The following is a 13,678-nucleotide window of genomic DNA, read 5'->3' as shown; positions in this document are numbered from 1 at the left end:
GCTTCGTCTGAGGGGGGCGCTGGGGAACATTCCAACACGGCGATCACTATTGAAGCCAGAAATCAACATCCGCATCACTTACCCCTCTCTCACCTCTCTCCGAACGTTACTTATATGGCATCCAGTCGTAAGGTTTCCCAGTGTAGTCCGGTAACAAATGCCGTCACTGGCTTGCCGACCGTCTGTTAGGCATGCCCTTACCAATCAAGGGGTGCTTGGAAGGAAATACTTCCCTTATTTGCCCATGCTCGCAGGCACGCTCGTCAGACGCGAGCAAGTGTGCCGCATTCTTTTACCACGCCCCGACGTGAGGGCGAGTGGTCATCGGCAGGGAACGGGGTGCCGTCCCGAGCCCCTCTGCAGCCGCAATCATGATCAAGCCTCGTCCGCAAATTGATAGCGGCCCTTGGTGGTACACCTCCCCGTGCGGGGCACGGCGCCGGGCGCTGACTGCAGGGATATCGCCCCTGTAGTGTGGGGTGGCGGGGTGGGGTCCGAGGGACGTGAGAGGCGACGGATGTGGGGATGCTCGTGCTTCAGCAGCACGGACTTGGAGGGGCTCAGTGAGCCCCAGACTCGCCTCGATTCGGTGGCCCATCCTCTCGGCGTGTTTCCTAGCTCCCACAGGCTGCGGGATATCGGTGTGTTGGGGTAGACCAATTTTGAGTGGCCTGTGCGCGGCGGGTGGGCACGGAGTGCGGGTCTGCTGTCCAGCAGCCAAGGGACGCTCGCTGATATGTATTCGCAGTATCCCAGCGGCATGTCCTCGTCCGTGGAGCCACTCCTGTATATCCCAGCGAGAAAACCGATCGCGCTTCTGTGGACGGCGGGCGCAGGCCCCGGATAACGGGATAGTGCACGAGGGGGGCGAGACATGAATGTGCTCGAGTGGAAGTGGTGGTCAAGAAAAGACAGTGACAAGGCGCCTCGCGCTCTGCGCCCGGTCGCTGATTGCGGCGGAACTGCTTCCCAGCTTCCCACAGCCTATTCGCGCTCGCGCGCAAGGTTCATTAAAGCTAAGAGTGGTGGTGCCCGCCCAATCCTGACTCAGAACCCCCATTCTGCGCCCCCGTACGCCTGCTTTCCTCTGCTCCTCATGTCGTGGGGCAGCCTCGAGATATCCAGAAACGCTGGTCAACGCAGGTTCTGCAACGAGAACTCCATTTCTCATTTCCGCGATCCAGCTCTTGCCTCCCGCCCTCGTCGCCGACCGTGCCTAGCTGGGCCGACACGTCTACGCGCCAGCCTGGCACGCAACCGTCCCAGTGGATATCTGCCTACCGTCAAAGCCAAGCTAAGTATGCAGAGTTAGGAGTACTGAAAGACCTTCTCTTCTGCCTGTCTGCCCTCTGCACGGAATCTGCATGCAAACAGATATCTCAACGGTCGGCGCTCTTGTTCTGGACAAGAAGGCCCACTTGCACTCTCCGAAGGCCGACTAGCATCTCGTGCCCCTCATGAAGGTCGACGCCTGGCTATCCAGACACTTGTGACCACAGGCGAGATATCGAGCTGCGCAACTCTGCACACGCTGACGAGTAGTCATGCGTGCATATATCCCCCTGGCTATCCTGCCACGATTAGTGCACCCCTTACTGTTATAAACCAGCAAATCTGCTTTTCTCGACACCTAGACATCGAACAACCCCATATCTCCCCACACAACATCGCACTCCTCGACTGCACAAACCTCTCCGCATACAACATGAGCTACGACTATGGGGTGCGTTATCCTACATCTCTGCATTGGATAATACGAGTCTTGTTTCTGACTTGCGGTTCTTCCTGATAGACATACCCCATCGTCTTTTCCATCGACAATGGTACTGCTTCGACCTTCGGGTCCATCGCATATGGCTGCCCTGGCGACGCCTCACTGGAGATAGCAGGGTCACAAGGACCGGGCTGGGACTCTTCCGCTGGCGGTTCTTTTAGTAGCACGTTCGACGGCTACACGAGCGACGAGGTAAGTTGGAATTCAGCCACACCTCCCAGCCTCTGTTCCAACTCATTATCAATGCAGTTTCTGTACTCAAACCTACCACCTGACAACGGGCTGTGGATTGATCAAGTAACTACCCACGAGCCGTCGCAGGTAACATTCGACGCTGGAAACCTATGGCGTCCTTGTCTGACCCGTTATATTCAGATGGAGGATATTGACAACCCGGAGCTGCATCTTGAGGATGTCATGGATGTAGCTGGAGAGAATGGCATGGGCTCTTTCGGGGTACGTGAATATTTAGCTTTCCTGAGGGTTGCGTACTTAACCTACGCGCGAAGGCCTTACCCACGTGCCATGCGCATGCTCGCGCAGTCTCGTCGGACACCTCCTACCCCGTCCCGCTACCCCCCTCATCCTATCAACCATCCGTTCAGGTGCCATCATCCGTCATTTTACCGGCATTCTCTCCTCCGTCTCGGCAATGCGACAGTCATAGGCACCCGTACGCCGCGAAAGGCCGTCTTCCACGGCCGGCCCCATTCTTGCGTCAATATGCGCCGACGCCACTTATGCCTGTCTCGTCGTTTGACAAGATCAACACCAGCCAGTGGTCGATCCCTCAGCACATCTACCGTGGCAATCAGGGTGATCATCGCCAACCGGATAAGCGATTCGCAGCCATAGACGTCAATGTGTCTGCCAAGGTCGCGTTGATCCCCGAGGCTCTCGCGGTGTCTCTACTAAATCCGCTGGAGCCCGCCTTCGTGGAGGCAGACAGGAAAAGCAAGAAGTGGACGTATCGATACCAAGTGAGCTACTTTTATTTCGTATAAGGCGCCAAAGGAACTCATTCGATCGCAGTTCATCGGGAGCTCGAACTTGCAAAATGCTGCCCCGCAGATGCACGAATATGCTTCTGGAGATCAAAGATCGAAAGCCGTTGCCGCCGCCATGCGCCTTCCCGGCAATGCTTCTCAGCCGTCTACCTCTTTCGCAACACCACTGAAGCGTGCTGCGGTTGTTGAGAAGGTCGCACATGGATTGGCGGTATACATGGTGAGCCGGATTCTTTCCGCTCCTATACCCGGCCTTCATCCGAGCCAAATTGCCTTTCAGGAAAAGCTCAAAGACGAAGGATCTCCTTTAAGGTTCAACGGCCACGAGGTCGACTTCGACCACCTGCAGATCCTGAAAATCTTCCGGCCCACGCCCGCCTCCATGCAACCTATACTCGAGATCTGCGAAGAGTTCCGCGGCTTCTATGCGCGCACTTCCACCTAGAGCACACCGGAGGAGCATCCTGCCCTGCGCTCCTCCGTCCTGCTCATACCACGTTCCACATTTTTTGCCATGTGTTCTTTCTTTTTCCGTCCCACTGCCATATTGTACACCTTGCACAACACTCGCCGTTCATTTTTGCCTCTATCATAATCACTCTTCTATGTAAACAAATGGTTTGAACTGCACTAGAATCGTGATGTACTCGCCTAACAACTATCCGCACGTACTTAACCCGATTCACCTAACAATCATGACCCTTTGACATTACCTCCCGCCGCCGCATACCGACAACATAGCGATTTTCAGACCCACGCACGCCACTCCCACACCGCCATGGCTTTCTGTGGACGATGTGAACGTTCGTTTGGCAGTGAACGCGTCCTAGAGCAGCATAAGGACGACTACTATTTTGTTTGACGATTTGGATAACCTGTACGAACATTGCAATGATAAGCACTGGGACATCTGTCATCGGCTACATGTACCCACTCCTCTGTAGACCTCTTCGACTCGAGCCGCGGCCTTCACAAACGTCGTTGCGAGGAATACGAATGGCTACCCGTGCCTGCCCTGCAACAGAATATCCAAGAACGCGAACAGCCTTTATCAACACTGTCGCTCATCCATCCACCAGAGCCGGGACATCAACTGCCCATTGCGCGGCTGCAACAAGTCCTTCGTCTCTAATGCGGGCCTTCTCCACCTCAAGTCCGACGTGTTCGTCTAGCGTATGACGCGCACCAAGATAGACCGCGAACACATCATGACGAACCCCTCGCACCTCATCTGGAGTTCTGGCCCTATTGTCATCGACTAGTGGGCGACCGAGCGCGTGTGGAACGGCTCGTGATACGAGTACTACCTGTGCCACCGCACGAACGCGATGCTCCCCCCGCTCAACCAGCACCTCCACAACGCCGCACATGCGGACAAGATCTATTGCCGCTCGTGTGTGCTGTACGTGTGTGACGCGGAGCTTGGCATGCCGAGCGTGTTCTGCGAGCACGTCGAGAGCGGCGAGCTTTGGAAATTCCGCGACCGAGTAGATAGGAATGATATAATAGTATGAAGAGGCTCACAATGGGTTAGGAGTTTCGCCCGGTAACATGATTGTTGATCTATGCGGCATTATGGGTCGTCGGTGGGAACACATTCATCACGGTTCAGGACACCCGGACAGCAGGGCAGCAGGGTTCGCGATAGACGCATCCGGGGGATCAGGTTCTATATGCATTTCATTTCATTCGCCGAGTGGGTACACCCAGCCCGCATTCTTACTACGCCTGCGAAGATTGCGAGGTATTAAGTGTACGCAGGGTACTTCGATGTCCTGTTCGTGAGCAGGTGTCAGATCAGACGCCAACGCACACTGCACGCAGTATCGCACACGCCCGAGCGATGTACATATGCAGCACAGCATAACAGCAGATATGGAAGAGAACTCACTCGCTTCGTCTTCTCCCTCGCCGATCACGCATCCATTTTTGTCTCTAAGGACCTGCCTCCCCGCGCTAGTTGCCGCCGCGATTCTCGGGGCTCCTGGGCCACCATATCTTTGACGGGCAATGCCACAACATCCCCTCCGCAGCCAAAAGCCGCTCGCCCTCCGCTTCGCTGACCCTCGTAACCGAATCCGAACCAGCCGCCCCCCGTGTGACGCGCCAATATATGCGACGGCTCATCACCACGAAGTACAGCTGCGTCACGGACACCGTTGCCGCAGCGATCTGTACGGCGAGTGTTGTCAGAACCTCGTCACCAAAGCCGGCGGCCAAGACTTCGACGACGTCGTCCTCTCTGTCTTCGGGCGTGGAGTGCGCGTACTCGTCCTCGTACTCGCGGGCGACGACGTGCAGCCGGAACGTGAAGCAGCGGACGTGCGGGAGGTTCATCAGCAACTGCGCGACCGCGTCCTGGTCAATACAGGAGGAGTAGTCAGCGCCGTTTGTGCCGCAGGAAGAGACGGTACATACTGTGTATTGAACGGGATCTTCGGTGAGGTTCTTGAGTCCAACATCGAGTCCGAAGTGGGTGATCTCGCTGATAGCCTGCTCTCCTACGCCGGCGAAGAGTTGTCCAAGCCGGTCCGGCGAAAATTCAGCGGAGAGCTCCCTGAAGGCGTCCCAGTATCCCCACTGGACGACGACGCGGCGCGGCTGTACATCCGCCAGGACCGTGCATAGATGCTCGATGTCGATGTCCTCGAATTCCCACAGAGCGACGTCCAGCCTGCCGACGCGGGATTTGAAGCCGAGCGTGAACAGGCTGTCAACGTCGGCGTAGACGAAGTCCAGCGGCGCCCACTGCTTGGGGTAAGCAAGGTTCATTGCGCGGATCTCGTCCATATCCATGGATGGGTCTTCCTGGGCGTTGCTAGCCTCCATCCAGAACAACTCGAGCTTGTTGACGTTCGGAAATGCGTTCATGATCACTTCGCGCTCGATGACGTGACACCTCTTGAGCGCCAGAGTGTGGACCTGCGAGAACACGTCGTCGTCCGTCTGCGATCGCTGTTTGGGCAACCGTGCCGTCATATTTGCGACGTGGATGATAACCTCCTGGAGGGTACCCTGATGACGGCGGAGCATTTGTACTGGGCTCAGCAGGTTCGTACTTTGCAAGTTGCGATCTTCAGTGGGCTGCTTGGCAACTTCATCTCCACAGTCGACATAGACCTTGCGCAAGTACGAGCGAAGACCGGCGACGACCTGATATGTGAGAAATCCAAAGCCGGTAACATGCAGCTCGCCAAGAGTAGTGAGCGCAGCGAAAGCATGGATAAGTCGTTTGTCGCACTCCAGAAGTGTTTCGCAGAACTCGATCGTGAGACGTTGAAGATCGGCGAGGCACCCTAGGACTGGGACGAGCAGAGACGCGCCTTGCAAATCTTGCATCGATTCGTAGGTGAACGAGTCGTCCACGGCCATCGCATCCTCCTCGTCATCCCAGTCGACAGATATTGTGAGCTCTTTTAGCTGAGTCGCAGGTTTGTGCATGTCGATGAAGTGCCGCTTCATTAACTGACAGAAGGACACAAGCTCCTTGTTAGTATATATGTAGACGCCCATCTTGAGGAGGTGGTCGACGCCTATGGGGTAGAACGATCGAGAGGAGCGCATAAAGGCAGACACGTCTGATCTCCTGTCAAGTTCTCTGAGGACCAAGTAGCAGATGTCATCGGCGATGACCTGCAAAGCCATCACAACAAGTCTTGCCTTCAAATCCAGTCAGCGACGCAATAGATGCGCTAAAGGAGACTGCTCACCGCGCGCCTTCGCGTTTATCACCGGGATGCCTGCGTTGAAGAAACTCCTAGCTCAGATACAGCACCTGGGGAGTGTTGCGACGCGAGCCGTCGCAGTAGTGTATCATCGAGCCCAGAGATTTAATGGCAGACACATTGACTCGCGCCCAATCGCGCCACACAATAAGCCCCTGCATTGCTCAGTTCCAGTTATGGTACACAATAGGACTGGGTTCGTGGCGACAAGTGCTAGGAGACTGAGATGTATCCTCGATACGAGCGAGAGACTCAGACAAGAGGAGAAGCGCTGCCAGTTCCTTCCGAATCGCTGGAGAGGAAGAGAGGAAGAGAGTAAGGTGAGCGCGAGAGTGCGGTGGATGAAGGATATGTCTCGACGAGTCGGATCGTGCCGGAAGGAATGACTTAGCAGTGCTGACTCAGCGGATGTGAGGCGCTTCCATCGTTGCGCAGGCGCTTGCAACCCATCCACTACCTTCGCTGAGCTACCACCTTGACGTTTGTGCATACACCGCGCATACCCCAGTCTAATTGGCGAATTGAAAATACTTTGCGCGACCATGCCGGTCTTTGTGGATTCTGATAGCATACGAAGACGATTTACGAACAGATTCCCGCTCCTCAAGAAGGCACACCATGCAAATATTGCGCGCAAGAACGCGTCTTGACGTCCGTAGAAAAAAACATAGCAAGCACATGAGCTGGTACGCCAGAGCTATTTGGTGCTGACACATGCAGGACGTCCTGTCTCGTAGAGCTACCGCGTCTCTCAGTCTAGCACGCCGCAGGCAAGGCTCTAGTCGCGTCGCCAACAACCATGTGAGTGCTCAATCCAGCAGCGGCCTTCGACGTCGCTGACGAATGCATCCATTTGCACACAGGTACCCCCCGCTGGGCCCCCAGCCCACCGCGCTTCGCTCAACCCCTTACAGCGTGAATGAGATCTTGGACACGTACACGACGATGAGTGCGCTACACCCTCTCGCCTGTCGTTCATCGAATATCTTACTCGTGCATGCCAGTGTGTTCGCGATGCAGGTCCTAACCTACGCAGACATGCCCTAGCCCATTGTAACAATGAGACGTGCAAGGTTTTATTTAGATTTTGGACCGTTTGATAGTGGCCATCCTACCAGGCCACGCTTGGCGCATAAACGACGTGAACTTTCGTCACATCTAGAATATGAAGCCACAACCGAGCAACGGTGGGCGGACCATGGGGCAAGCAGCCGTGAACATGCACAACAAAGGTCAGTATCCTCCATATTTATCGTTACATGACAGCGCATTCTGAGGAAGACGTAACCCAGTACAGGTCTCTGCACCCAGAACCCTATCCATATACCTACCGCCAGTTTTTTAAATAGGTAGTCGCTGCACAACATGCCCTCTGCGGCGATCAGAAGCTATCAAATATCATTTCTCACTGCACTACGGGAATGGGGCGGCGTTCTCGAGAATAACTAGGTCTCCCTTGGCGACGGATCTTTGTCACAGCACTCGCTCTCCTCGGCACCGTGGGCGTACCCGAGGTCGGCGAGAGCGTCAAGAGCCATCGCATATTCCACCAACAACCCGACGCTGTAGCGAATACTCTCTGCATGTTACGCAGCTTATTGGGGCCTCGTTCATAGCGGAAGGGTGATCTCTACCAAGTGAGTACCATCCGTCTTGCGTAGGACTCGCTCTAAAGATGTTTATTACCGGGTTCCGTCGAATGAGACCATATGACCTCACTTCTTGAGGGCTGTGCTCAGAAGCTCGTAATGCAGCAGAACACATCAGGGGCCCATGGCTAGGTCTTGCGGCTTGTACCTACCGTCCTCGCTACACTCATCGGCATACACACGGCGTCCGACACACATTGGAGCTCCTCGCGGCGGGATGCAGCCGTCGACTAAGGAGCCGCGGTACTAGAGGTGCCTGAAAGGTCGTAAGCTTCGCTAAGACGACTGGGGAACGGATATATAAGAGGTCTTCCAAGAGCACCGGAACATATCGCCAGTTCCATTCATTCTCCCCGTGCACTCCGTTCCACGCTCTCTACCACCCATTTCGTCGCCTCACTTGCACCCGAAGCAAAGATGATGCAGAAGTTCTCCTTTGTTCTCGCTGCCCTTGCTGTCGCTCAGAGTGCGTCGTCTCTCTCACCTTTTCGTCCAGTCCGCTGATTACTATTTACCTGCAGTCGGCGCTGTTCCTGCCGCGGTGAAGCCGACCACGGCGACCGGTGGAAGTGACGTCTCATCCTCCTTCACGTTCGTCAGCCCGGTTGTCCCCACGACGATCACATTCGAGGAGCTGGCTTCGACCACCTTGAACGGCTGCGCAGTCACGACATCTACGACGTTCGTTCCCGGCCCCGTCACCACGATTAGCGTGAATCAGCCGGAGACCAAGACCTTGTACGGCCGCGCTGTCACGACGTCGACAACCTTCGTTCCCGGTCCCGTCACTACCATCACGGTGAACGAACCGGAGTCGAAGACCCTCAACGGCCGCGAGGTGTCGACGTCCACGATGTTCATCGGTTCGGTGTCCACCTCGACGACGTTCGTTGGCTCGGTCTCTTCATCCACGACTTCCATCGGCTCGGTGTCCACTTCGACCACCTTTGTCCCGGACAGCACCACTACGTTCTTCGAGGACGAGCCGCTTTCGATGACTCTCAATGGCCGCGAGGTCACGACGTCGACGACCTTCGTCCCGGGGCCCGTCACCACGATCACCGCTGAGCCGGCTACTAAGACGCTCAACGGCCGTGAGGTGACGACCTCTACGATTTTCATCGACTCGGTGTCCACGTCAACGACCTTCGTCCCAGGCCCGGTGACCACCATCACCTTCTCGGCTTGAGCACTGCATTTCCCTCCGTCCATACCCCTCGCGATCACTATGACCATGAGCACAAGAAATTCACGGTGAGTACGACTCCTTCCCGTTTTCGGTGGGAAATGCTGAGTTTACCTCTCCAGGTAGTACATGATACGGCTTTCGTTGGCGTACTGACTCAGGCCCGTCGGCGGCCGGGAGGGACCGGACGGCGGGGTTCGGACTTACGGAATTTAAGAACCTTTTGTTGCTTGACATCTTCTGTCTTACTTATGATTCTACTCAGTACATCTCCGTGCATCTTTGGTGGCTCGGTGGACTGAAGCTCGAAAGTGGCTGCGTGCCGCAGGGGCGGCGCAGGCTGGCGCCAATGCCGCGCGTTGCGGAACTCCGGCCCGTACTCGCGGTGGAATCGTCGCGAACGGTCGCGACGAGTCCCCGCTCTCCATCCCCTACCGGCCATGTCGTCTCTCTCCATTCAACCGTGCTCTAGACTCAAAGACACCTCATACCTAGTCCTCGCTGACACCCAACCTTGCTGCTGCTGAGCATGAGCACCACTCGGGACGAACCAATCAAAGCTACGGAGGCTTCAAGTTCCGCAGGCACTACGCTCGCGCTCCCACCTCCTTCAGAAGGTGCAGAAAAGACCACCGTCACGGCGAACCAGGCGTTCAAATTCGACCATTTGGGACCTGTGATTGTCAATAGGGACGGGGTGAGTCGGAACTCATGTCGCTTGTCGATACCCAAATACTGACATCGCCCTTTGAAGACGCTTTCGCGCATCGCGAACTGGGAGAGTATGACGCCGATTGAGAAGGAGAGGACATTGAGAATACTGGTGGCACGAAACCAGTACGTCATGGTCGCGTCTATCTTGTACCCGGTCCCTTGTGTGCTCACGCTCTGTGCTGCCAGAGTACGCCTTGCCGAGCAGGAGAGCCAAGAAGGCACCGTGGCAGACGATGTCCAAGAACAGGCGAAACTTTCCATCTCACAAAGGCCTTGAAGGCCGAGCGACGGTCCGCGAAGTCAAATGTATCGCAATGTACCATATTCTCAAATATCGCTGTAGTTGTTTGCATCACCCCGTTCCCCGCAAAGCCCAGGTTTTACGACGCCACCGTTATGGCATCCGGAGTCCGGACCTTTTCAATTATACAAACGCTATCAAACGCAGTCAGATCCGAGGCCATGGCTTTGGGCTGTTGTATGCGTGAGTGCTTCCTGCTTCCTTGTTCCTCCTGCAGATCGTTAATAGTGGGTACCAGAATAGTTCACGCAGGAGGCACCTCTATCGTACACCGCTCGTGTTCATAGAAAGCGAACGGCGCGTCCCGCTCCCATCGGCATGTTACTTGCTTCCCCCGCTCATGCCAACCGGAGAAACCGCCTCCGTCTAGGCCATTTCTCTACCCCGCTCTGTCACCAGTCCCCAACGGACCGGGGGCTTGGCAAGGCGCCCCCTTGCGCTACACTCGCCTAGACAACACCTCGAACAGTCCAAAGGAGTCTTGCGCCCATGCACGATACTGCCTCCTGGGTTTATGCTCACGTCGGCCAGTGTCAACCACATCCCCGGTCCCGAGACGCCAAAGCTTTGGATCACTCTGAACCTTCTCCCCCTGAGATTCGCCCGCACACGATCTCATTGACTGAAGAGCCTGACGTGGTTCCTGTAAGCAGGACTCCAGAATAGGCCATAGCAACATGACGCGAACAAGACCTTGCGGGAGTTTGACGTGGGCAGGTACGTTTATGCCCCAGGTACACATCGCGCGTCTCACGCTCCGCCATTGCCACAGAGAGATCGGAGACGTCAGTGTACAGCCGCGCAATCGTCAATTTGTAGTGTCAGGCCCTTTCGATGCCTGACTCCCGACCGCATCGCCCACCATCTGCTGCGGGTATGTCGGCATCATTCTCCACTGCCTGCATCTGTGTTTACATTCCCTCTCCACGGCGTCCTGGACACCTTCAGTCGTCATTCACGACATTTCGATGTTCGAGGCCTGCAACGCACACACCGAACTCCACATAAAAGTTACGCCGGGCCGCGCGCTCCACGCACTCACACCGGTAGATGGCCCGGCGCTCGGCACACTCACGCACAGTTCCCACCACCGCCTCCCACCGGCCCTCCGGGATTTTCACGCCCTGTCAGGCAGCGCGGCCCCCAGGCATGTTCGCGCACCCACGCAGGGGTGCTCATGAGAACGCGAGGGAAGCGCGCGGCTCCGCATCCGCGCCAAGCGAGGCGCATATATGGCGGCGCGATGCCAACGTGCCTGCCCGCCCTCCGCCTTCTTCTCGACATCCGCATCTGCCAGCCCGAGCCAGCGCGACGTACCGTCAGGGTCGCCGTAGCTATCGCCCATACCAATCTCGCGGTCCGCGCCGAAGACCTTGCATCCCAGACTAGTGGACCATTGAATGTCTGAGCGCCCCCAGCTGTACGCACCCCGAACAGAACCCAGCTCGTCCAGCTCGACGCTCGTCAACCAAGGCGCATCCACCACCCCCACTCCGATGTCCACCAGCGAGACCCCCGGGGGTGCGCCGTCCGTGCACACCCCGTTCTCCCCCAACTTCGACCCGAACTCGCCCGGCCCGCACGCGCAGACCCCGCTCGCGTTCCGCCCGGGCGTGCAGACCCTCGTCGAGGGCGCGTACCCCGCACCCGACCAGGGCGCATACGCCGGCGCCGGCCAGACGGAGCCCGCGTGGTCGCAGCGCCTCTCCGTCTCGTTCAGCCAGATCGCGGAGCAGATCGCGGAGGCGTCGCGCGCGCTCGCGGTCGCCGGCGCGCCCGCGTCCTCGACCCCCGGCGCCGCAGGGGAGGTCGTTGGGGCGCTCGCCGCGCGGCTGGAGGCGATCGAGCGCAACCAGGAGCTGATGGGTGCGCAGCTGCAGGCGGTGCAGGACCGGCTCGCGCAGCTGTCCGTGAACGGGTCGGCGAGGCCGCGCGGGGAGAAGGGGCATGGCGACGTGGAGGAGGTCTCGGAGCATGATGGCGAGTTCAAGACCGCCTCGGAGATAGCGATCGAGGAACTGCAGAAGCAGGTGCAGGGCGTCGTGGAGACGATCCGTCTCGAGTGCGTACATGCTGTCTGTTTGTTTGTTTGCACCGCGTCCTTGGGCTGACGAGCTGCGGGTGCAATAGCCAAGCACGCTTGTACGCGCGGCTGCACAACGCGGCGGTGACTGCGAATAAGCACTTGATCAAGGCACCCGTCCTGGCTAACGGCAAGCCGCCGCCGAACTTCCCGAACACGAAGGGCGAGTTTGAGCACATCACCAGTATGTCTCCTTGTCCTCTCGCGTGTGTATGGGTGCTGACAAGAGCCGCAGAGGAGCGCTATGAGGCGCTGCTGAAGGGGTACAACCTGCCCGTCACCGGCGACACGAACGCGAAGCGAGAGGCGCTGCGCGAGTTTATCGGGCTCACCCCTCCCATATGAGCGGCGCCCTCGCGCGTTCCGGCGAAACATTGCAAGTCCTGTCCAGGTCTACCCATGCTCGGGCCTGCGGGATGATCACCTGATCATCACAGGTTACTGAGCTTGTTAGCTTGGCACACCGTGTGGGTATGGCAAGCTAACAAGCCCCGCTCTGCCTACCGCCCTACACTGCCAGTAGCACTACGGAATATCTACACATAAATACCTACAAGGCATGTTGCGTACAGATCGAATAGATGAGATAGATCAAGAGAGATAACCCGCCCGACTTACTTACTGAGATAAGATATCTCGCGCGCCGGCGTTGAGTATCTCATCAACGCCCGCCCGCCCATCACCGCCCGCCCATCATTGCCGGCGTCGGCACCCCCCTCCCCCTCCCCCCCTCCCACGGTGGCGGGGGGTGTCCCGTCGCCATCACAGACGACGCCAAAGCCCGGGCGCCGGCGGTCCGCGCGAGCGCTCCCCGCCCCGACACATCCCAAATCCGGTAAGGGGCTCTCCTGGGACCAGGATGGCCTCCCCCGGCGGGCCATAGCTCCCCTCCCCGCCCGCCGATTCACGCCGTTATTTTTGTAATATGTGCGCACTACATAGGGGTATATAATAAGCTTTGTCCGATGAGATTTGGTTCAGTAGCCGTTTATACAGATGACGATTACTGTGAAAGGTACCTTCCAGGACAGTATCTCAGCTACAGGGTAGTGTATATGCGTGTAGACTGTCACAAAAACATGCCCCTACGTAGTTGTAGTATATGGCTACTGTAGAAGCCTTTTTGCGCGCGATTTGGACCAGCGGACGCGATGGGACACCATGTCCTCCCGGTGGTGGACATGCCTGTGCTCCTGACTCCTTCCCGGTCGTACTCTCCTGGCGCGCTCTGATCGGACT

The 13,678-nt window shown here is 57.3% G+C and overlaps 6 protein-coding genes across 6 annotated transcripts; 5 read left to right on the top strand and 1 right to left on the bottom strand.

The window, feature by feature from the left end:
* Positions 1 to 1,705: 1,705 nt before the first annotated feature.
* Positions 1,706 to 3,226, top strand: TRAVEDRAFT_49142 (uncharacterized protein; the record flags this gene model as incomplete). The annotated part of the gene is made up of 7 exons (XM_008041972.1): positions 1,706 to 1,723; positions 1,793 to 1,966; positions 2,024 to 2,095; positions 2,150 to 2,230; positions 2,284 to 2,754; positions 2,807 to 3,001; positions 3,062 to 3,226. The coding sequence occupies 7 exons, from the start codon at positions 1,706 to 1,708 to the stop codon at positions 3,224 to 3,226; spliced, it is 1,176 nt and encodes a 391-aa protein (XP_008040163.1).
* An 850-nt stretch (positions 3,227 to 4,076) lies between these two features.
* TRAVEDRAFT_105626 (uncharacterized protein) lies at positions 4,077 to 4,241 on the top strand (the record flags this gene model as incomplete). The annotated part of the gene is made up of 1 exon (XM_008042223.1): positions 4,077 to 4,241. A coding segment is annotated over one exon (165 nt), but the record flags the coding sequence as incomplete, so codon positions are not given.
* A 496-nt stretch (positions 4,242 to 4,737) lies between these two features.
* On the bottom strand, positions 4,738 to 6,222 carry TRAVEDRAFT_21526 (uncharacterized protein; the record flags this gene model as incomplete). The annotated part of the gene is made up of 2 exons (XM_008041816.1): positions 4,738 to 5,139; positions 5,200 to 6,222. 2 exons carry the CDS (start codon positions 6,220 to 6,222, stop codon positions 4,738 to 4,740), a joined length of 1,425 nt encoding a protein of 474 aa, XP_008040007.1.
* Positions 6,223 to 8,572: 2,350 nt separating this feature from the next.
* On the top strand, positions 8,573 to 9,344 carry TRAVEDRAFT_21525 (uncharacterized protein; the record flags this gene model as incomplete). Its single annotated transcript, XM_008041815.1, has 2 exons — positions 8,573 to 8,621; positions 8,677 to 9,344. The coding sequence occupies 2 exons, from the start codon at positions 8,573 to 8,575 to the stop codon at positions 9,342 to 9,344; spliced, it is 717 nt and encodes a 238-aa protein (XP_008040006.1).
* Positions 9,345 to 9,870: 526 nt separating this feature from the next.
* TRAVEDRAFT_49139 (uncharacterized protein) lies at positions 9,871 to 10,332 on the top strand (the record flags this gene model as incomplete). Its single annotated transcript, XM_008041971.1, has 3 exons — positions 9,871 to 10,038; positions 10,096 to 10,178; positions 10,242 to 10,332. The coding sequence occupies 3 exons, from the start codon at positions 9,871 to 9,873 to the stop codon at positions 10,330 to 10,332; spliced, it is 342 nt and encodes a 113-aa protein (XP_008040162.1).
* Positions 10,333 to 11,852: 1,520 nt separating this feature from the next.
* TRAVEDRAFT_126947 (uncharacterized protein) lies at positions 11,853 to 12,784 on the top strand (the record flags this gene model as incomplete). The annotated part of the gene is made up of 3 exons (XM_008042222.1): positions 11,853 to 12,418; positions 12,487 to 12,623; positions 12,675 to 12,784. 3 exons carry the CDS (start codon positions 11,853 to 11,855, stop codon positions 12,782 to 12,784), a joined length of 813 nt encoding a protein of 270 aa, XP_008040413.1.
* Positions 12,785 to 13,678: the final 894 nt, after the last annotated feature.

This window comes from Trametes versicolor (assembly GCF_000271585.1).
Source record: "Trametes versicolor FP-101664 SS1 unplaced genomic scaffold TRAVEscaffold_8, whole genome shotgun sequence".
NCBI lineage: Eukaryota > Fungi > Basidiomycota > Agaricomycetes > Polyporales > Polyporaceae > Trametes > Trametes versicolor.
The sequence above is the reverse complement of the archived record's forward strand: the minus strand, read 5'-3'. Positions and strand labels throughout refer to the sequence as shown.